Source organism: Agelaius phoeniceus, chromosome 4 (genome assembly GCF_051311805.1).
Source record: "Agelaius phoeniceus isolate bAgePho1 chromosome 4, bAgePho1.hap1, whole genome shotgun sequence".
Classification (NCBI taxonomy): domain Eukaryota; kingdom Metazoa; phylum Chordata; class Aves; order Passeriformes; family Icteridae; genus Agelaius; species Agelaius phoeniceus.
The window spans coordinates 74,730,178-74,753,288 of record NC_135268.1 but is presented as its reverse complement, the minus strand read 5'-3'; the positions used below and the strand labels follow the sequence as shown (position 1 = coordinate 74,753,288).

At 46.3% G+C, this 23,111-nt stretch overlaps 1 protein-coding gene across 1 annotated transcript in view; it reads left to right on the top strand.

Annotated features, from left to right (window-relative positions):
* ATRN (attractin) overlaps window positions 1-20,647 on the top strand; it is a 149,133-nt gene extending 128,486 nt beyond the window's left edge. The window contains exons 28-29 of the mRNA XM_054633262.2: window positions 13,823-13,937; window positions 15,369-20,647. Of these exons, the coding sequence (XP_054489237.2) occupies window positions 13,823-13,937; window positions 15,369-15,493 (240 nt within the window). The 3' untranslated portion in view covers window positions 15,494-20,647. The remainder of the gene's footprint in view (window positions 1-13,822; window positions 13,938-15,368) is intronic.
* Window positions 20,648-23,111: the final 2,464 nt, after the last annotated feature.

Here is a 23,111-nt window from a genome sequence, read left to right as displayed (position 1 = left end):
GGATGCTGTACGCAGCAATCCCAGATCCTCTCATTTTTGTATATACCTGCAAGAAACTTCTAAGTCTAGGAGGTCCAACAGGTACCATTTTAATTTGCTTTTATCCCTTCAGTTATTCACTTACAACTCTTGGGCTGGTTCAGATTAATGTTATACTGTTGCTGGATTTGAAGTGTTGGGTTTGCCTTGTTAGTTTTTATGCTTTGAAATAGAGAAGAATTTCAGCTTTACACCAGAGAGCACTGGGCTGGAAATAGCTGTAGGTGCTGCAAATAGAAACCCTTCCCTGTGATATCTCAAGACAAGTGTGAATATAATCATGTCTGTGTACTGGATAATGTTAACATATTTCTGATTACAAATATATATTCCAATATATCTTGTGATTAGCAAAGAGGAGCATGAAGAAATCATGGTCATACACCAGGCTGGCACATGCTTACACACAACATGTTGAATTTTTAGTAAAAGAATATTTAAGAGGTGATAAAATAATTTAAAGGTCTTTTTGATGTGATGCTTTGACCAGCACAGACTTTTATACAAAAAGAAAAAATTAAGAACCTGAAAAAACTGATTATTTTTCTTTCTCACCTAAGGCAGCTGGATTGTTTTGTTTTATTTAGACTGAAGTTTTTTTGGAAGTTTTTCTCATTAGGCTTTAAGGTTAAGAAGGGCAGACGTGGATTAGATGTTGGGAAGAAATTCTTCTCTATGAGGGTGGGCAGGCCCTGGCACAGGTGCCCAGAGCAGCTGTGGCTGCCCCTGGATCCCTGGCAGTGCCCAAGGCCAGGTTGGACACTGGGGCTTGGAGCAGCCTGGGGCAGTGGGAGGTGTCCCTGCCATGGCAGGGGTGGCACTGGGTGGGCTTTGAGGTCCCTTCCCACCCAAACCACTCTGAGATTCTATGATTAGTCCAGGTACTAAGTTTCTCACACTTTCTTACTATAATATGAGAGCTAATTCTTTAAAAAAAAACCCAAAAACCTAACGTGTATTTTATTCATTGTAAAGCACATGAAAGTAGTCTGACCCCAAAACTTCTATTTGGTGAGTAATAATTTTTAAATCTTGACCTAAGTACAGGCATTAAGGTTGCCTGTATAGCTTTAGCTCTTCCTTATATATGTGTAAATGTGGTCTGGCATGGCAAGTTTAAATACTTTTCCATGTGATTGGTGTCCTGCACCACCTTCTGGGTGGACACTGTGCAGAAGCAGCTTTTCAATATATTGAATCACAGAATAGTTAAGGTTGGAAAATCCCTCTAAGACCATCAAGTCCAACCACTCCCCCATCCCTGCCAGGGCCAGCACTGCCCCATGCCCACACCAGTACCACAACCACAGGGTGTTCAGCTCCCTGCAGGGATGGGGACTGGAGGGCTGGGCAGTCCTTTCTGGGAAGGCATTTTCCCTAATTTCCAGTCTAAACCTCTCCTGGTGCAGCATTAGGCTGTTTCCTCTCATCCTGTCTTGTACCTATTTTGGAGCATAGTGGAAGTAAAGTAAAATTTGCAAAGGTCCTCAGTAATTCAGGTGATTGAGTATCTGGACCTCTCCTTGGATGCTCTGACTGGTTCTCCTCCCCATTGACTTTCTTTTGACTCCAGATCCTCAGATTTTCTGATTTTTCTATAATTTCCCTGCTTCTTTCATAAGGCTGGTACTGGGAGTCATTACCTCTAACAGCGCACCAAGACCTGGGAATCCACCCTTGGAAAATGGGATTTTCACTCACCAAATCAGACTGAACCTTTATTTCATTGCTCATCAAAAGGCCGTGGGATGTGGATGTTCCTGGGGCTGGAGGCAGATCTGGGAGGATGTAGCCTGGCTGCTGATGGTTTTGGGTTGCAGTCTGTCTGTCTGGAGCCCTTCATCTTCTTCTGTTGTCTGGAAGTAGCTAAAAACACCTCTCCTGTGGAATCAGGCCAGAACAAAGCTGTTCTAAACTTTTTGATCTCTGACAAGTTGTCTGCACTCAAACTACAGAGAGGATAAGCTCCTGGATCTCTTGAGTTCTTATAAGTGTGTTATTCCTCTCTTGTTCTGCTGCCCTCATCTTGTCTGGCCTCCTTGGGTTCCTCTGGAATGGATGGAGAAGCTGGTTTGAAGCACAGTAAGACAGACTGTGGAGAAATATCCTATTTTAGACCCTGAAATCATTAGGAACTGGTAATTACCTCTGTGCTGATAACTCAGATACATGTTTCTTAATCAATTTTGGGCACAGATGAGGTGGTCTGATCATGCAATGGCACAAACCCTGTACAGTAATCTGAAGCCGAGGAGATGAATGGATTTTTCAGGTGCACTTGAAATGTTGTGCCAGTGGTAACTCCATAAAATCAGTCAATGTTTTGGGTTGGAGGGGAGCTTAAAGATCATCCCTTTCCAGCTCTCTGCCATCACCTGCTGGCAGGTGTGGCTGCAGAACAAGGGTGCCTCTACATGACAAGGAGTGTTACTAGGTTTGATGGGGTTTATATAGTTTTTTCTCATCTCGGAGAACTTGGCTAGGGAATAAAAGTAGTCACAAAAGGCCAGAGTGTTTCACAAAAGGAGAGGAGGCTCAGGAAGGTTGTGGGTTGAAAGCAACTTGGGGAATGATGCTTCTGAGATAGTCTGACCTGTTGGTCGCTGCATGGAAATGGATTTAAATAGAAATGAAAAACCAATCTGAATATGTACGGGGTGTTATGGTTTAACACTAGCCAGCAGCTTGGGTTTTTCTCCTCGTCCCTTTTGCACCTGCATGGGAAAAAGCTCTTGGCAGGAGGGAGCTGCAGGAGGATGGGCTGGGGCAGTACAGAATTGGACAATCGTGCTTCTCTTTGTGGTCTGCCTGTTCTTTAACTCTTAGCCAAGGAAAGAGGGAAATGTTACTGTGGTGCTGGATGTTGTATCTGCCCTCCAGTTCCTCTGCCATCCACTATGTCAAAATTGGAGTCTTCATTTTAATTGCAAGAAAGCCAGACTTGCATTATCATGAATTCAGTGATGCTTTTCTTTCCCCATGGGAATCAAAGCTGTTGGTTAATGACGAGTTGATTTGAAGGTAACAAAGGAGAAGTGGAAAATGGTATGTCTTGTCTGCAAAAGATTAATTTCCTATTCCATTGTCCATTGCCAGTTGGCAGCCAGTGTCAAGCTAGTTCCATCCTAAGCTAATGTTTTCCAGCTGGACAGTATTAGAACTGTGTTTTCAATTAGTAGTTTTCCTGGGGTACTTAGGAGTAATAGAAAGTGATTTACCTGCAGGGAAGCAATTCCTATTAGAGGCTGCAGCTAGGCAACACGTTACTAGCTGCTTTGGTTTATTTGCCACTCAACAAATACCCACTGAATCACAAATCTACCACTAAATTTGCTTAGTTATTACAAAATCTGTTGGCTTCTCTCTGCAGCTCTTTGTGCGTTCAGACGTGCTGAATATTGCAATTATTTTTCTAAGTGTGTTTAACTTCCTTGGGTGCCTGGGACTCATCCAAGTGTCTGAACTGGTATTGCTGTAGCTCAGGATTTTTTAGGGCTTGTTATCGGATTAATCTAAGTCTTGTAATCCTCTGCAGCCATGCTTAGAAGCTTTCCCGAAAGAATTTGGGAAGTTTATAATTTTGACATTGATTTCCATCTATCTTGAAGTTGCTAAAGGCAAGAAGTTACCTTGGAAAAAACATGCACAGCCTAGCAAGCAAGTGCTGAGGTTGAGCAAAGCACTTACAGGGTCAACAAGAAAATGGTTGCATTGGGAAAGAATGATCCTCAAATTGGAAAAAAAATTATTTTGGAATCTTTTAAAGGAGAGCTGGAGCAGTCTTTTCTGTGCTGTGTTCAGGGATCCAGCACGTGAAGCCAGTGCTAAGTGTTGATTATCTTTGCACCCATGATCTTTAGTTTCCTAAAGGGAAAGGGAGAAGCATTTGGTGGGCAAAAATCCTTATGAAGTTCATTTAGTGTGTTCTGTACCATTGTACCAATGTGCATTTAAATCGGCTGTTTGAGGGCTTCACTACAAATCCCGAATCAGACAGCGAGCTGATTCCTTAAAAATAGCAGATAAATAGATGGGAAATAGCATCTTATTCTAGTAATTAGTTTGCTTTGTTATGGGAGAAAGTGCTTTTGAGTGGTTTAAAGGCTGCCAGAAGATCCCATCTGTTCATGAAGTGCAGAGCTAAAGTGATGAGCTGATTTGGGAGTGGGTAGGGGGTACCACAGATAAATTAATATATTTTCAGTTTATTTGTATTTTGCATGTGAGCGATACCCTTGTTAAATTCCTTTTATATTGCAATGAAGTGGCAGCCAGCAGTAAAGGAGCAGAGAAATGAGTAGTAAATCCTGTGCCACAGGGTGCAGGGTTTGGGGAAGCTGCAGGGTGAGGAATGATTTAAAATGAAGCATCTGCCAGCCCCAGCACTTCTACAGGGTGAATTCATGTTAATTTTGACATGTGGCTTGATTTTGGGCTGTTTCATGCAGCTGGAGTTCAGCAAAGAACTAAAGGCCGAGGAACTGATGGTTTTTACATCTTTTATCCTGTTCTGGTTGTCACTCTTGATGACTCACTTTCCCCTTTACTTCACATGTTGCTGACCTGCTTTTGGTCCATGAGATTTGCTGATGGACCAGCTTTTGTGACATCTCCCAGCCTACGCCCCTTCAGTGAGCTGGGTTAGTGTAAGCATGGCAAGGACAGCTCCAGCGAGCTGAGACTGGGGCTCCTGTGCAACAGGAGGATTTGGAGGGAGGCCAGGCATGAGGTGTGATGCACAAAAGCCTCATCAAGCAGAAACGACCAGGCTGTGTCAAATCATAGAATTGGTAAGGCTGGAAAAGGCCTTTAGATTACCACGTGCGTTCATGGACACAGCACCACCACTGCGTTCACCATTAAACTGTCTTCAAGTACCACATCCATAAGGTTATTGAGCATTTCCTTGCATGGTGATGCCCATTTCCCTCGGCAGCCTGTGCAATGCTTCACAACTCTTTCCATGAAGAAACTTTCCCTAATATCCAGTCTAAACCTCCTGAGGCACAACTTGAACCAGTTTCTTTTTGTCTGATCACGATGTGTTAGAGGGGGACAGAGCAGCTTAGGGTTTTTCAAGGATGATACAAATAGGCTGAAAGTCATTCCTGTCCTCAGAAGGATAATAGTTGCAGCAAGGGCATGAAATTGAGGGATGGGGGAAATAAAGGGAATAATCCTGATCTGCTGTGGCACTTGGTGGAGATGGATCACACACAGCCTTTGAGATCAGAAAGGCCAGTGTAGTTCTGCCTGACCTGGCAGAGGTAGGCTCTGGGTTTCTCAGCTTGCCTTTGGAAAGGATGTTTAATTGCTAAAATCTTATTTCTGGGCTTTCTGGCAGTTTCTGGTTCTAGGAGCTTTTCCATACGTTAACACAGAGGAATTCCAAGGCTGTCTATGTGTAGCTGTCTCTTTGTCTTCAGCAAAACCATTTCCACTCTTTAGGCTCCCTCCTGAGCATCGAGGTGACAAAGGAATACACAGGGAGGACAGCCCAGCTTGTACTTCCTATTTGGTGTTTATTCCTCATATGCTGGCCCACTTTCAGGGCATGGAAAAGTGTGGGATCCCCTTTGAAGGAATGCCAGGGGTAGGAAGGGAGCATTCCCTGGGCAGCTGAGGTGTGTAAAGTGGGTTAGCTGCACTAGAACTCCATAGAGACTGGCTGTGATTCCTCCTACCAAAACAGCAACAAAAATACCTGATAAAATCTTCACCTAATTAATTATTACCAGTAAACAAGTGCCCAGTATCTTGGTTTGAATTCTATTGCAAAATTAGGGAAAAAAAAATTAGGGGAAACTTTTTCTACTCCCATGATATAATATGGAATATAGATCTGTGGAAGGGAGCTGTCATGAGATCAGCAGACATATCTGTTAAGCCTGCCTTGTATTTAGGGAACATTTGGCTGATAAGTGATTTTAACTAGTTTTAGGTTTGAAGACTGTATAAACATTTCCGCAGGTTGGACCCTGATTTTAGCTGATAAGGAGGAATTTGCTGGAAGGAGAGGAAGGAGCATGAAGCTTCCCACAGGAGAAGGATTTTCTAAGTTCATTTTTTCCCTCTAACGAGCATCTCTCTGATTGAAGTACTAATAACACCAGCAGCTTCTCAACAGCATTATCAAGGACTTATTTGCATTCATTTATGCCAAGTAGTTGTTTTGTGTGTTGTGTTTGCAATCTTCATCCAGCTGTCCCATTTCGTTGGGTTTTTTTACTTTGTTTTCCTGTGCAAAAACCAGCTGAGTGCTTGAAAAGAATTGTAAAGGTCCTGCCCCTTCACCTGTACGAAATCAAAATAAATACTCACCACTGCCCATATAAATGCACATATCTCCCAGATTTGCTCGCCATGGCCTCATCCATCCCTCCCTGGGAAGTGAAGAAGGATGAGTGTTGGCATCCGTGAGTGGCCAGGCTCAAACTGTGACATGAGATTTGGTCATTTCAGGGGAGCTGCCTTGGAGATCCAAATTCATTCACCTCACCAATCCCTGCCCTTCACCCTGAGCTGCTGGCCTTGGAGATCCAAATTCATTCACCTCACCAATCCCTTCACCCCGAGGTGGAGGCCATGGAGATCCAAATTCACCTCACCAATCCCTGCCCTTCGCTCCGAGCCTTGGGGATCCAAACTCACCTCACCAATCCCTTCACCCCGAGCTGGTGGCCATGGAGATCCAAACTCAGCTCACCAATCCCTTCACCCCGAGCTGGTGGCCATGGAGATCCAAACTCAGCTCACCAATCCCTTCACCCCGAGCTGGTGGCTGGCTGTTGCTGGACTCACAGGAGCCCTGGGCAGCACAGAGCAGTTGTTAAATAAGGGGGAGTAGACCGGGGGCCCCGTGGGGCTGGTGGCATGTGGGCTGTAGATCCGGGCTGCTCAGATCTGTGTTCCCCATTTCAGGCTGCTAACGTCCAGCTGAGGCTTTGAATGTGATCTTTGTTAGTTTCTCTCATGCAGCAACCCAGTTCTGGGACCGAGTCAGTTCATTCCTCAGCCCCTCTAAAATTCCAAGGTAGCTATCAGGGACTAGGTAAATGTAAATTTTTAATCTAAACTCATTTACTCTGAATTATTGCTAGAAGTTCATTCATCTCTATCTTGCAGGACACACATACTACCCTGAGAATATAATTTTTAAAGCTTAATAATCTATTTTAATAGGAAATTGCTTGTAACTTGTTTTGCAAAGGTTCACTCAGATTTTAATGGCACAATTTAAAACTTGCAAATGGAATTTGACCCTTTTTCTACAGAGTGAAATCACCTGAACAAGTGGAATCAGTAATAAAACTGAACTGTTTGGGTAATGTTCCTTTTCTCATCCACCACCATAAGATTTTTCCTTTATTTTAATTTCCTTCCTGGAAATTGAAAACCATGTAAGACTTATTTGATCAAACCACAGAAACATGTTTTCTTGTTAAGGAAAAAAAATTCTCCATGGTATTTTTTTAATATATCTTGAAATGCAATATGCTGGCAGTGTATCACAGAACCTAAATAAAACTGATGCTGGGTTTGTGAAATTATACAGAATATTTATTGTTCTGGCCATTAGTTTTATGTGACACATTATTAACTTTTTGAATTTGTCAAGTACAAGCAGCATAAATAGAAATAATGAGATGAAATAAAAGTGTTTAGGGTGAGCATCACACAATTCAACCTACTTGGGGAAAGTATTTGGCTGTGAAATTGACTCCCAAGGGAACTGGTGGTGTATTCCACATCTGGGTCCCCTGGAAATAGCCCAGAGAAATTCCTGGGAAAGGCCCTGTCCATGTGGAGAATGCTGCTGGAGAAGCTGGACTAGTGAAATCACCTAATCTGTCTCTTATTGCTTTTAATGTCTATAATGGTTTACACTTTATGTATGCTAAATACACATCACAACTCAGAAACAACTGGAATTACTTGGCTTTTAGTGCTGGTTTGGGCCAGTAAAATCATCTGTGGAAAGCAGCTGAGAGCAGCTATTGCTGTCTCTGGGAGCACGGGGCTGTGTCACCACCCTTAAGGCACCATGAGCTGCCTGTTCCCCCAGACAGGGCTGCCCACGGCTTCCAGGCCAGCAGGGCTTCACTGGCTTTCTACTGTTCCTTTGACATTTGTACCATTCTGATTCTTGCAGTTCTTGGGGCTTTTCGCATCGTGTCCATTGATTGTTGCTTTGCTGTGCAGGAGCATGGAAAGCCCCTTGCAGGGAAGGGTTCAGGTGATTCAGTGCAGGGGAGGGGGAACTCTGTCCCTGTGCCCCTCCCTGAGGTGAGAGCCCACCTGAGAGCTGCCCCAGCCCTGGCTGCTGCCCAAGGCAAGGTGGGAATTGTGTCCCTGTGCCCCTCCCTGAGGTGAGAGCCCACCTGCAGAGCTGCCCCAGCCCTGGGGCCAACAGCAGGAGGACGTGGAGCTGCTGGAGAGAGCCCAGAGGAGGCCCCGGAGCTGCTGCAGGGCTGGAGCCCCTCTGCTCTGGAGCCAGGCTGGCAGAGCTGGGAATGTTGCCCTGGAGAAGGGAAGGCTCCAGGCAGAGCTCAGAGCCCCTGGCAGGGCCTGCAGGGGCTCCAGGAGAGCTGCAGAGGGGCTGGGGACAAGGCCTGCAGGGACAGGAGCCAGGGAATGGCTCCCACTGGGAAAGGGGAGATTGGGCTGGGATCTTGGCAAGGAATTCCTGGCTGGGCTGGAATTCCCAGAGCAGCTGGGGCTGCCCCTGGATCCCTGGCAGTGCCCCAGGCCAGGTTGGATACTGGGGCTTAGAGCACCCTGGGACAGTGGGAGGTGTCTCTGCCATGGCTTTAAGATGAGTTTTAAGGTCCCTTCCAACTCAAAGCATTCCATGGTTCTGTGATCAGCTCCATGAATTTGTCTCTCCAGAGTGCTAGAGGCACAGCTGTCCATATTTCTTTGAGGACAAGAGGTGCCTCAGGGCAGGGCCTGCTGGCTCAGCCAGCTCAGCTCTGTCCATGGCCATTGACTGTGGGCTTTGCCCACCCACTTGAGCTCCAGGGCTTTGTTCTCCCCTCTGTATCTGCTCCCATGATGGGACTCTGCTGTTCAGGCACCTCTCAAAGCAGTCCTCTGGTGCTGAGTGTCTGAGAGATGCGCCTTATTTGAATAGATTTGAATAATGTCTACTTTATTGTGCCATTAAGCCTTCAGTAAAAAAGAATCACTTCTATAATTCAACAATGAGTTTATCAAAACCTCTGAATGGAAGTTGCTGGCAGAGGCAGGTTTTAAGCATCTGATAGAGGTTGTTACAAAATTTGGAAATGCACCTATTTTATGTACCTTTTAAACGTTTACCCTTAAGAGCCATCTCTCACATCTGATCTCTGCTTTCCATGTTCACTCAAAATCTTCTTGCAGGAGAATGGCTTGGATCTGCAACAAAAGAGGATATGGAACTGTGTCAGGAGAGGTTTAGGTGGAGGTCAGGAAAGGTTCATCCCCAGAGGGTGCTGGCACTGCCCAGGCTCCCCAGGGAATGGGCACAGCCCCAGGGCTGCCAGAGCTCCAGGAGCCTTTTGGGCAGCGCTCCAGGGATGCCCAGGTGGGATTTTGGGGGTCTGGGCAGGGACAGGGGCTGGGCTGGCTGATCCCTGTGGGTCCCATTCAACTCAGAGGATTCCATAATCTGTGATAAGAGCACTCAGAAACCACTTGAGTGGGCAAAGAAAGGAGACCTGAGCTCTTGAGACCTCCTCACCAAAACTGCACTTAACGAAGCCAGCCAGCTGCTCCTTAGACCCTTGGTGTCCTGGTGACACCTGCCTAGGTCACATCAGGTGACAGGCAGGGCAGGGCTGGCGCAGGGTGAGGTCTCCAGTCCAGTCACAGTGAAACTGCTGGTTGAAATGTCACATTTTCCTCCCTGAGTGCTGAACCTGGTCCCTGGCTCCAGCGCTGGTTCTGCCTTGCAGAGGGTGCAGTGTGTCCTTCACTCCTGACCTCCCTGCTCAAATTCCACATTCCTCATCCCTCACTGCTCTGAGTCATTCCCTCCCTGCTCTGTCTCCCGGCCGTGAGCAGCACTCAGAGATGCACAATGAGTCACAGTTCAGAAAACAGGTGCCTGAACCGGGGTTGTCAAAAATAAATGTGCAGTACTTGATTCTTTAGGTGAGGTTTTGTTGTTATTAACTGCAGCTTGTCTCAGGAAAAGCTGGATTGATGGACAATAGGCCATTTTTCCCCTTTTAGTTTTAAGATGGAGCTTAGCTGCAGCAAAGTGATGTCGTGCTTAATTCCTTCCAAATTAGTTTGCAACTGCCTGACAGATTTTGGGTGCATTGTTGTCCTTGCTGTGCATGGTTGAGAGAAATAAGGATCCCCACGCAGGGAACTATTAACAACATTTTACCAACCCTCATCGTTTTTGGGATTGTTCAGCCTGGAAAATAAAAGGGTTTGGGTTGACCTAATTGTAGCCTTTCAGTACCTGAAGGGCCCACCAGGAAAGATGGAGAGAGATTTTACAAGGGCCTGAAGGGACAGGAGCCAGGGAATGCCTCCCACTGCCAGAGGGCAGGGATGGATGGGATATTGGGAATTAGGAATTTTTCCCTGGCAGGGTGGGCAGGCCCTGGCAGAGCAGCTGTGGCTGCCCCTGGATCCCTGGCAGTGCCCAAGGCCAGGCTGGACACTGGGGCTGGAGCACCTGGGACAGTGGAATGTGTCCTTGTTCCCTGCAGGGTATGAGATGAACTTTAAGGTCCCTTCCAACCCAAAACATTCCATGATTCTGACTGTTTTCTGGGCAGGTTGACAATGGAAGGAAGGAGGCCCAGGGCTACATCCTATCCCAGCTGTCTGTGCTGTGGAACCAGGAGAGTAGAGAGGAGCAAGATGGGTGACCTTGAGGACCAAAATAAAAACTCCATGGAAAGGGAAGATTGTGCCCACAGGGACTCATAATGAGAGTTTCTGCTGCACACTCAGGGTTCATTAGTTGGAAAGGGCAGAGGAGGAGAGAGGGTCTTGCCTGGGGCTGAGAGATGAGCTAAATTCCTCTCCAAGTCCCTTCAGCTCTGCGACTGAGAGCTATATAATGAACAGCTACTGTTTCTTTCTATTTTATGGCGTGCAGGAGACTCAGGGTGATTTGGGTACCACAACAGAGGCACTGTCAGAGCCTGAAATGCCTCTCAGGTGGTCAAGAACAAGGAGCAGAGAGGGGCACTTGGAGAACTGGAGGAGGCAGTGCTTGTGTTCAGGGAAGGAATTCAGAGTGTTGCTCTTCCCGTTGATCCAAAAGAAGACTGAGATCCAAAAGAGGGCTGAGCTGTACTGCAGAGTAAAGCCCAGGGACAGGGTTAAGGCACAGAAGAACATGAGGCAGATGAATAAATTGAAGTGTGAACGATTTGAGGTTAAAAGAAAGTTTCTGGTGGCAGAGTGGTGAGATCCAGACCAGGGGATCTGGAAAGGTCTCCCAGAGGTGATGGCACAGGCTGAAAGTGTAACCACCCTTAAAGCAGAGAACTCTGCTTTTATGTGCCATTGCCTGTGTTAGTAGAGGGCTGGATTCGGTGACCCCTGAGATGGATTTTCCTGCCTCCTGTTTCTGCAGGTTGGCTGGAGGATGGTGAATGTGCTGCTGAGCATCCTCATGGGTTGGGAGGGACTCTAAAGGTCATCTTTCCATGGTCTGCCATGGCAGGACACCTCCCACTGTCCCAGGGGGCTCCAACCCCAGTGTCCAGCCTGGCCTTGGGCACTGCCAGGGATCCAGGGGCAGCCACAGCTTCCCTGGGCACCTGTGCCAGGGCCTGCCCACCCTCCCAGCCAGGAATTCCTTGCCAAGATCCCAGCCCAATCTCCCCTTTCCCAGTGGGAGCCATTCCCTGGCTCCTGTCCCTGCAGGCCTTGTCCCCAGCCCTTCTGCAGCTCTCCTGGAGCCCCTGCAGGCCCTGCCAGGGGCTCTGAGCTCTGCCTGGAGCCTTCCCTTCTCCAGGGCAACATTCCCAGCTCTGCCAGCCTGGCTCCAGAGCAGAGGGGCTCCAGCCCTGCAGCAGCTCTGGGGCCATTAATCCATTGAAAACAAATACATTAAAAAGTATTAAAAAATACAGTCTATTATTCAGTTGCTCCTTCAGTCCCTCCATCACTTCTCTGCGTGGTCCTTGCTGCCCGTTCTGCTCAGTGCTGAGGGTGAGCACAAGAGCTCTCTGTAACCCAAGTGCCATCCTCCAAGCTCTAGAATTCAGCAGAAGTGTTTCATTAGCAGTGGAATAAGTAATATACTTGAGTCTCTCCAGAAGAAAATCAGCTTTGTGCTGTGTTCTTGCTCCTCCCATAAGGCAGAAATCCATGGGCTCTATTCCTGCAGCTCCTTCTCCGAGCTCCCTCCATTGCCTCTGGGATCCAGCATCACGGTGTGCTTGTTTCCTTCTGGGAAAAGCTTTACTCTGAGTTGGGTCCCTTTGCTGGGGGTAGGGAGATGAAGAAACCTGCTGTCATAAACCAGGCAGGCAGCAGCTTCCATCATCCAGCCCGTGTAGCATGTATTTATCTGCCTGGCACAGACCAACAAACACTGCTGCAATCATTGCAGTAAATGAGAGATTTGGAAAGTTTTAAGTTTCATTTTGCTTGCTGTTGTCTCCTTTTGTCTTCTTTATTGAGCAGCAGTAATTTAACAGCATGTTTGACTCCTGTTCAGGCATTTCATGGCTTGCATTGCATTGAGTTTCTGTTGAATATTTGAGTACTATGGTGTAGTTTGATGCCTGATGGAAAAAGAACTAATTATTTCATTAACAGCAGAGTGGAATTTGTCCATACTAAAGAAGAAAACAGAAAGCACCCAGTGTATTGGGTAAAATTGTGTTTCTCAGCTTTTTTAGCTGGTGTGGAACAAAAGAAGAAACTCTCCTGAACCTGTAATCATTGGTGAACACTTGCATCCTAATCTGTTATTGCAGCCCACAGTAGCACTGATCCTGTGTACCTGTGTGTGGAGTTGGGGCCCAGCTGAGAACACACTTTAGTTTCTGGGCTGGGCTGTTGCATTTTGGCTTTCTGATGGCATTCTGAAGCTGGCTGTTGATCATTCAGGTAAAATCTTCACAAGAGTGCAGTGGGAGATGGTCACAGACACTGAGGGTCAGCAAGGGATCCGATCCTCTGCTCCTCCAGGGAGAAAGCTGACCACCTATTATACATTAGAATCACAGACTGAAAGGGCCCTTAAAGCCCGTCTAATTCCCCCTGCCATGGACAAGGACACCTTCCACTAGACCAGGTTGCTTCAAGCTCCCTCCAGCCTGGCCTTGAACACTTATTTTTGTTCTTGGGAAAATGTTCTTTACTCTGTTAATGCATAGAGTGCTGTTAAGGTGGTACATGGACTTAAATTGTGGAAATAGAATTTGGAGTGTCGAATGGCCATGGTGGTGCGTGCTGATATCAGTGACAGGCTGCTGATGGGGTCGATGGAACAAACCCTCAGTCCTGTTGATTACATAAGCTGCTCCTTTGTTATTGAATTTAGGGAGAAATACAAGCCTTGTGTAGTGCTTGACTTTTTAATAGCCTGATTTTTATTAAGTGAATGTGTTTTCTGGTGATGACTCGTGTTTTGATTGTTGCTGACAGTGGTTTTAGCTTTGCTGGCTGTGTGCTGGAAATCTGCCCAGCACAGCAGCGTGGTTCATGGTGGTTCATGCCCTGGGGCTTGTAGGAGCTGGAGGAGTGATGCTGGGGGAGGAGGGAGGGTGTAACACGCTGTTTAACATTTGTTTTCTCCCTGCTTCCCCTGCTGCAGACTGTACCAAAGCCCATCGCGCTGGAGCCCTGCTTTGGGAACAAAGCAGCCGTTCTCTCCGTCTTCGTGAGGCTGCCTCGAGGGCTTGGGGGTATTCCACCACCAGGACAGTCAGGTGAGCATTGCTGTTGTCTCTGGTGGCTTGGAATTAACTCTGGACTCCTTCCCCAGCCTTACAGGTTCACCTTTCCTGATCCCACAGCAGCTGCTGTAGCCACAGTTCAGCTTGGGATGTGCTCGAGGTATTTTAGGCTCCCTGGTCTGGGCACTGCTGGCTTCCAACATGAGTTTTGGGTTAATTACTAAGGTCAATTGGTGGATGAACATTTGATATTGGACTATGCTTTAATTAACAGCTGGGTGGGGGACAGAGGGATGTGGTAGGGCCATGTTTGCAGTAGGGACCTGTGAAGGTAACTTGTCACTTGGCCTATCCAACTTAGTTCCCAGCTCCATTTGCAGGGGAACATCAAGTCACAGAAGCATGGAAAGATTGGAGTTTGAAGGGACGTTAAAGATCATCCAGTTCCACCCCCTGCCTGGGCAGGGACACCTTCCACTATCCCAGGTTGCTGCAAACCACAGAGCAGCCACAGAGCAGCTTGTGCCAGGGCCTCCCCCATGTCACAGGGAAGACTATCCCATCTAACCCTGTCCGCTGTCAGTCCGAAACCATTCCCCTTGTCCTGTCACTACAAGTCCTTTCAGAGCATCTCTGCCCTCCTCTCAGGAGCTCTGGACAAAGAGCTTTTCCCCATCCAGCCTTGTTCTCAACCCCTTCAGACCCAAACCTGGTGTCAGGGCACTGGGACATCATCTCCTGGGCAGTGTGGGATTTAACTGGGGTTCCCCAGTGGGCTTGGTGAAGCAAAGGCTTTGGAAAAAGAGTAGGCAGGGTTTGAATTGGATGGTTTGGTGTTGAGGTGTTGAGCTGGATTGAGCTAAGTCCCAGATGTGGTTTGTCTGTGAATAGAGCAGGGAGGCCCTGGCATGGGGTGCCCAGAGCAGCTGTGGCTGCCCCATCTCTAGAATTTTCCAGGCCAGGTTGGACAGGGCTTGGAGCACCCTGGGCTAGTGGAAGGTGTCCCTGCCCATGGCAGGGGGTGGAACTGGATGGGCTTTAGGGTGCCTTTGAAGCCAAACCATTCCATGACTCCCTGATCTGCTATGAGGAGGTTGCAGAGGTGATGTATCCCCGGGAAGGGCAGTGAAGCCTCCGTGCACATTTGCTTTCAGGTTTATTGTAGTCCATATACTGATGCAGAGAAAGACACCTTCAATATTAAGGGTTGAGGCTTCCACATTTAGAGCTTTACATCCACTAATACCCACCCTTATTGTGTCTTTTTCTCCTGCTGTTGCTTCTAATTAAACATGCAGTATTTCAGCTCCTTTCAGAATATTGGCTGGAGCTTAATTCTTGGGCCACAACACTTTTCTAGTTTATTAAAAAAATTCTACACCCTTTGTGGCCTGGAGGGGTTTTCTGAGCTCTTTGTGCAGGTTTGTTGCTGTGGCTGTTGTGGTGATGTGTGTTCTGTGCCAGGTCTCGCCGTGGCCAGTGCTCTGGTGGACATTTCACAACAGATGCCAATTGCCTACAAAGAGAAGTCGGGCGCCGTCCGAAATCGGAAGCAGCAGCCCCCTGCACAGCCAGGAACCTGTATTTGATGCATGGACATCAGAAACTGTCTAGGGTTTTAAACACAATGGAAAAGTAATACCAAGGAGGAGGAAGATTTCTAAGTCGTGTCCCAAGAGACTAGAAGCACCCGGAAAAAAACACAACTTCCTTGAACCCGGTTTTTTCTCTCATCTACGTGCTAGTTGGCTTTATTTGACAACTGCTCCACTTAAGTTTTACTGACACATGGCTTCAGATTGCTCCTTTGTTTTCTTCAAGTTTAAAGCAGAATGATTTCGTTGCAGGTGCGGTGAGGTCCAACGCCGCCACTCCTGGTCAGTGTAAATACAACAGTAGTCCAATGAATGACACTCAGGTTTCTACATGGAAAGTGCTTTGTAGTTCTGTATTTATCAAACTGTACAAAAGAAAAAGATCCAGTGTTTACAGGTGTCAGCTCTCAACACATAAACACTACTATTAATCTTCAAAGCATCTTCATTCTTTGTTTTCATTTAATATTTAACTGTTCCCTCATTATTTCAGTGGAACTCTCTTCCAGGCACAGCCTTTTTGTAGTCATCATGGTCCAGGAATGCAAAAGCTGGGATGGTTTAAAGGTTGATGTTGCTCAGGCCCCATGAAATAACTGGAAAGTTGGATCTTGCTTTGGAAAGACTCAGTGTTTACATAGTCTTAACCTGCTTGGAGTACACCACACACAAGTGCCTAGGCGTGAACAGATCTAGGGAGTGAGGAGACTGCTACACACGCTGCTTTTTAACATAATTAAATTCCTTTAAAGGTATGTATACTCACATCTAGAGTCACCCAAGGCACTCTGTGTCCTCTGTCCCATGCAGTCAGAGGAAAATCACATTTTCCTGACCAACCAAATACTCACCCAGGTGCAAATACCTGGAAGGCACGTAGAGTTTCAGTATCCCATAAGAAAACTCCCGGTTTCACCAGCATTTTCATAGAAGCAGTCTGTGTTCCAGGTCAGAGACATCACATTTTTCTGATTTTGGCCTCTTTCCTCCCCCTTCCCTCCTGCCATCCTCTGGATGAGAGCTGAGCTTGGAGGCATTGCTCCCCAGTGGTTATGGTTTGCTCCATCTTCTTACAGGGTGTAAAAAGCAACGCTCCGGGTGCCAGGGCACTTGAGGATGAAGTAAAAAAAGAACTCTAAGTAAAGATCAAGCAGAGCAGCTTTGTTTTGCCACAGGTTTGAGTTCTACACGATCAGATCCTGGTACTTCTTGTGTGGCTTGAGCTCTGTTAGAGGTTGAAGAAGTCGCTGGTTGGTGAAAGGATGAGACTTGCAAACAGCAAAGAGAAGGTTTGGTGTTTGGGGGTGCATCAAACCATCTGAACTGCTCTGCCAAGCTGGGATTGTGGTTTGAGGCTCAAGGTTGGACTGAGCCCACCCATCTGTGTGTGGTGGTGTCCATGTGTCCCTGGAATGTGGCACAGGCCCACACGGCCGGGGGGCTGCAGTGGTGGAAGGTGTCAGTGAAGGTGCCACATGAGGTGTGTGATTATGGCTCCATCCATCATTGTGGGTTCCCCAGGTCACTGAGCTGCTGTGGAGGACATCTGATATTTAATAATGAAGAAGTAACACGTGGAAGGGAAGTGCTCTTGGGTCTGGCCAGGCAGCACCTTTCCAAACTGAAACCCAAAAACTGCTCCTGTTTTGTGCGTGTTCTGGTGATCAGTCACGTGTCAGCCATTCATTTGTGGGGTGGTTTTTTTCCTAACCATGTATTTTGAAGAAGCTCTTTGGAGCCTGGCAGCATTGCAATAAAGAGGTGAATTGCTGTGTGTGTCCAGACAGTGGTGATGGGAACAGCCTGATGGCTTAAGGACTGTGGTGGATGATAATTCTGATTTAATGTGTCATTTAACAAGTGCAATGGGACTGCAGAAAAATATTGGGAAAATGCATTATATATATAAATATATATAAATGCATCTGTTTCTAAACTAGACGTTTCAGTGCTCTGTGGGAAGAAGGAATTATGATCAGAAAAGGGTTCAGATTTGTCTTAGAATGAAGGGATTTAGGCAATTTAAGTTTTACCTGATGCACAGATTACCTCAGACAGATTCATCTCCTGATAATATTTTCTAACTTGCTCAGTGATAGGGTTAATCTGAACTGGAGAAATAAGACTGACTGAAATCCCTTCCCTGTTACTGTGTATTTTCAGCCACGATGCACATCCTGATGTTTGCAGATTTCTTCTTGCTGTTTTTGGGAGGAGAGCTGCCAGCCTGGATGGTGAAAGCCCCAGTGCTTGAGTTTCCCTCTTCAGGACAGCTCTTGGGCAGGTGCTTAAAGTTGTTGGGTTTTCCTGATCACAAACAGCTTTCAGAACCGTAGGCCTGGAGGGGTGATAGATTTTTACATTAATAAAAAGACATAAATACAGAGTTTGGGACGTTTTCTCACTCCTGGAGATCTGGGCTGTCTGGTCTGCAAAGCCTCCAGTGTGCCAGGAGTGTGCCCAAAATGAGGTGTCAGATACTGAAAAAATGAGCAAAAATGATCAAAGTCAAGGTGTATCAGAACCAAAAAATGTAAATAGAGCAACAAGAGTTACTTACATGACTAAAAGGAACTGGCTCCTTCAGGATGTAGCTCTACCCTGCATCTGATCTCCATCCTGATGAGGGAGAAGAGAATTCTCATACATAGCTCTGGTGCAGTTTCATCCCAGCTTAGAGGTAAACAGGGAAGAACATGGGAAGGGCTTGGGGAAGGAGGAATTGCTGGCAGTTTGTCACCAGGCCAGTATCAAAAGTGAAGGAATTTTGGGTTTATTTCATTTGGAGGTGGGGTGGGGGAGAAAGAACAACCTTATTTCATGGGAGAATCTGTAAATAAATGACAAATGGCACACAGATTTTGCACTTGTACATAAACTCTACAGTAACGTACAGAACATGGAGAGATTTAAAGTGTATATAAACCAGAAAAAATATTGAATGTATTTTTGATTATTTTAAATTATGTATGAGTTTTGTCTTAATAACTCCTTCATCTGATCAGTAGTAGATAACTTTCCAGAGCTTTAAACACCAGATTATATCGTGATATCTTGCAAAGCAGGGAGGCATAACTTGACTTTTGTGTGTTCAAATGTATTTCACTTTAATGTAGAAACCAAGTTAAATAATGGTTTTTCCATTTGAAAGAGGGAAAAGCAACATTTGGATACAAGTAATAAAGGTCCTTAAAGTGGTCACTACGTGGAGGATTAAATCATTAGTTTAAGGCCTTTGTTACTAAAATTGTGGCAGTGTTTCCATTCAAAATCACTATTACAGGTGTTTATGACTGGCTGAAATTCAGCATTTGACATCTCGACCCTCAGAAGATTTTCATTCTCTGAGAGGAGCCTTTAAAAAAATCAGTAATGAAATTTCAGAACTGTTGGGGCTCTTTTCTTTGAGAAAACAATGGTGCCAGTGGATCTCCAAATAACACCTTTTTTTTTAAATTCACCATTTTCCATGGATTTTAGCCCAGAATTTTTTCTGGGCAGGTGTAGCATGACCTTGCCACTCTCTGGCTCAATATTTTGGATACAAGGATATTTATGAGACACAACTTTTCAGTTGTTACTATCACTTTCCCTGGGCTTAAAACGCGTTGTAGTGAAATTACCAGAATAAAGCTATTTATGATGGGAAATGCCTGTGATGAACATCAAGCCGTGGCACGTAATGTCCCAAATTCAGTGGTGTGGAGCCGTGGACAGCCTCTGCTGGCAGATCCACCCTCCTGAGGGTGCTTTGTGTCCTGGAGGTGCCCGGGAGCTCCAGCTCTGTGCAGGAACGTGCCCAGGGTGCCCGGGCCCTGCTGGGCTTTGTGGGGTGCTGTAAATGGCTCAGCCTGCTCAGCCCTGCGTGAGCTCAAAGGAGGAACTGGGGCTGGAACCAAACCTGGGGCCTTCTCCATACCCCGGGGCTCCAGTGCCATGGGCTGGGCTGCCCCCTCCTGTGCTGCTCCAGCTGTTCCAGCTGCTTTTCCTTCTCCAGGAGACCCTGAGCTGGGGACAGGCACAGCTGCATCCAGAGCCCTCGGCCCCTTCCCACGGGAAACTGGGATTTATTGATAATTACTGGGATTTATTGATATTAACTGGGATTTATTGATAATAACTGGGATTTACTGCTATTGACTGGGATTCATTGATATTGAACTGTGTGTGAGACAGCACCAGCAGGCTCAGCGTGCCCAGGGCAGCCCCTGCGCCCCTCCCGGGTTTCTCCATCTGGGAACACCCAGGGGAGGGAGGAGCGGCTGCCCTGGCAGAGCCCCCTGGAGCTGCAGGACAGGGGGACAGGGCTGGGCTGGGCTGGGCTGGGCTGGGAAGGGAGGGAAGGGATGGCTCGGGGTGTGCTCCTCGTTTTTGGGTGTGTTCTTTGCAATTTTAGACAAATTCCTGCTTTTTCTGTTGGTAGCTGCTGAAACAAGCTGAGTTTCCATGCCAGGACTACTACAGTATGTGTATCTGCTGATTTTTTCTGCATCAGGGCAGGTTTTGTTCAGTCTGTTTCTTTGTTCACACAGACTATTTGTGTGCGTCTTCCAGGTACTAGAATTCTTTAGACATTTCCTCTCCATTCAGTATTGATTCCACAAACCTCACCAGTAGAAAAAAAGAGAACAATAACAATTGTCGCAGAGTGTATCACATGTCAGTCCTTTAAAAAAAAAGAAAAAAAAAGAAAAGAAAAAAAAGAAAAGAAAAAAAAGAGTTTTATATTACTCTGAAATTTGTGCACAATAAATGTTCTTTAAACTAAGATCCTTGAATTAATTGTATTCTGGATTTTTTTCCCCTCTTTGTTCTGTAATTATTTATGATTCTTATCTGTGTTCAGACTTGAGCTTAGTTTGTTAATATGTATAATTTAGCATTTATTGCATTCATATGTAAATAGGAGCAAGTATTGTAAACTATTTCATTGCTGGGGTTGTGGGTGTTATACATACACACATTTAGGATTGCAGTTTTTTGGTATAATTTTTTGTATTGTAAAATAACAGCTAATTTAAAGCCGGAACGAGAAAATTCTTGGGAGGTCTGTGCATTTTAAATACAAATGTGAAGTACATGTATATAAATAAAAGTAAATAATGCAAATCTTTCCTCTGAAATAAAAAGTAGATGATCTGGTTAAAATTTCCCTCTTATTTACGTTCTTGGGGGGGGGGGGAAATAATTTAAAGTGTTTTGAAGGCTTCTGGCTGAGGTGAAGGTGAGTTTCTGTTCTGCTGGGGGGGTATCAGTGGACTCCTGGCAGGTGCTGGATTTGGGAGGAGAAAGGAGGGACATGTCCTCTGGATGGGGGATGGATGGATGTAATTCAAAGAGTTAAATCTGTAGGTTTTTAAGACAGAGACAGTCATTAAATAGGTTCCATTTCTACCCTCAGGTTCACTTTCCCCCAGGTGCCCCTCGGGGGGAAGAACCTTTCCTGACCTCCAGCCTGACCCTCCCTTGCCCTGCTCCGGGCGTTCCCTGTCCCTGTCACAGAGAGCAGAAATCAGAGCTGCTCCTCCACTGCCCCTCCTGACACAACCCCAACGGAGCTATAAAATCTCAGCCCCTTCCCTTTTTACTCTCACTAATCATAATTTTTTCCAGTAAATTTCTTGTTTAAATCCAAAGAGAAAAAGCTCTCCCCCATGGAAGCTGTATTCCAAATTTTGCTGATGATTTATCAAGTGTTGGCACCAGCTGCTGTTCCAGACACACACAGCAGCTGGAGAGGGAGGCAGAGGTGGCTGCTCCTCTCCCACCCCTGTGCATCAGGACATCTTCCACCACAGGGACCCACCCGTGCTTTGTTAGCTGCTGCAAGGCCCCTGCCCTTCACAAACGCTTGCAGTTTGGTGAAATAACTCACTAAAGACTGCCTGCCTTGTGGTTATTCGGGCACTGGGGAAGTGACACTGCTAGTGACAATAAACATCTTGCTGTGGAAAGATCAGCTGGAATTTTTGACTGACAGACACTCCACTTTACAAACTACAAAAGCTACACCAAACTTTCACAAAGCAAAAGTCTTCTGCACATTCCCTAGAAATCTGTGGGGCTTTTCCCCAAAGCTGGGACATCAATTTTGTGGTTACTCTCTCGAGGGCTGAGTGGAAGGACTCTGTGCACTCTACGGGTGGTAAGTTCCACTGACTCCTGTTCTCTACTGTGCCTTTGCTAGCTTTAATGTATATAACTATAATATACAACAATATATATTTAATATATAACAATAAGCTCAATGTTGTGCACTGTTTTATGTAATCTCTCAGCAGCTCTCTTATTTTGTACTGTGCAGGAACTGTTCAAGGCCTTTTGTCTGTTACCTCCTGTCTGCTCAATAAATAACACATTTTATAATAGCCCTAATCAGCAGCCTTAGGATCTCTCGAGCCAGAGGGATTGAGGTGCAGGTCACCTAAGCAGAGCTGCTGCCAAAAGCCTGTGCCTGAGGCAGGGCTTGTCTCAAGCTGTCACTTGATCTGTGACACCCTGGCAGCCGCGCTCGAGCCCTGCCGGGACGCAATCCGCTGCTCCCCATTTATTTTTATGTCACTCTCCAACTTTGGAATTAAGCACTGCTGGGATGAAGCAGAGTTGAACCTGACATTTATGAGCCATGAGGGTTTCAGCCACAGTCGCCTCCGAAGGCTGTTGTGCTGCTTCATTCCATGGCATTAAACTGGGATGCAGGAGCCCAATTCCAGCAATTGCTGCAGAGCTGAGCAGGGGATGCCAGGCTGACAGCACAGCGTGGGGTGTCCAGACTTGAAATGAAATGGGCAGGGGGTAGTGGTTTTAGAGCTGCTTTAAATTTATTTTGGACAGCAGGAAAAACCACAGAGGGCTGGAGCCATTTTTCATCCCTGCTCTGATTTTTCTTGTGTTGTAGCAAAGAAAAGAGGCTGGAAGAGAAGAGAACATGGAGGTTTTCCAAGGCTTTTGTCCATCCAGGATGATGGTCTTTGTCTTCAGCTGTCATTAATGAATGCTTTTGGGTAAGGAGCCAGAGAGGAATTTGAGATCCAGTTTTCTTTCCACAAACCTTAAATATCAACCACTCACAGCAAGAAGGGACTTTAAGTCTTTTTGAAACCCAATTTAACTCCCCAGAAATCCTGGAGTGGAGGCTGGGTGGAAGAAACCCCCAGGAAAAGGTGGGGCTTGGGGCAGCTCTTGGGTAGTTCCACATGGCTGGTTGGTGGTAAATCATCTACAGCATGGCAGAAACACCAACATTTCCTTTTCCCCATTGATGGGAAGAGAGGAGGAAGAGAGTTGTACAAAAGAGCCAGTTCCATAGCCAATTGCCATTTGGGATAAAGAGTTAGCAGATTCTTGAATTTCTCCCTGGGGGTTTTGGTTTCTGAACTAATCAAGCAGCAAAGCAGGGATTGCAGGGACAGAGTGGTACCACTGAGATCTTGCCAAAGGCATGAGGTGGGGGCAGATTTTCTAATGAGGTGAGAGCACCTGCTGGTGATTTTTCTGGCTGGTAATGAGGCAGCTGGACCCAGGTGTCAGCATCACTGGAGGTGGGCTGAGCTCCTCATGTTCCCCATTGCAGGGTGGCTGGGAACAGCAACACATCCCCAGGCTGTGTCAG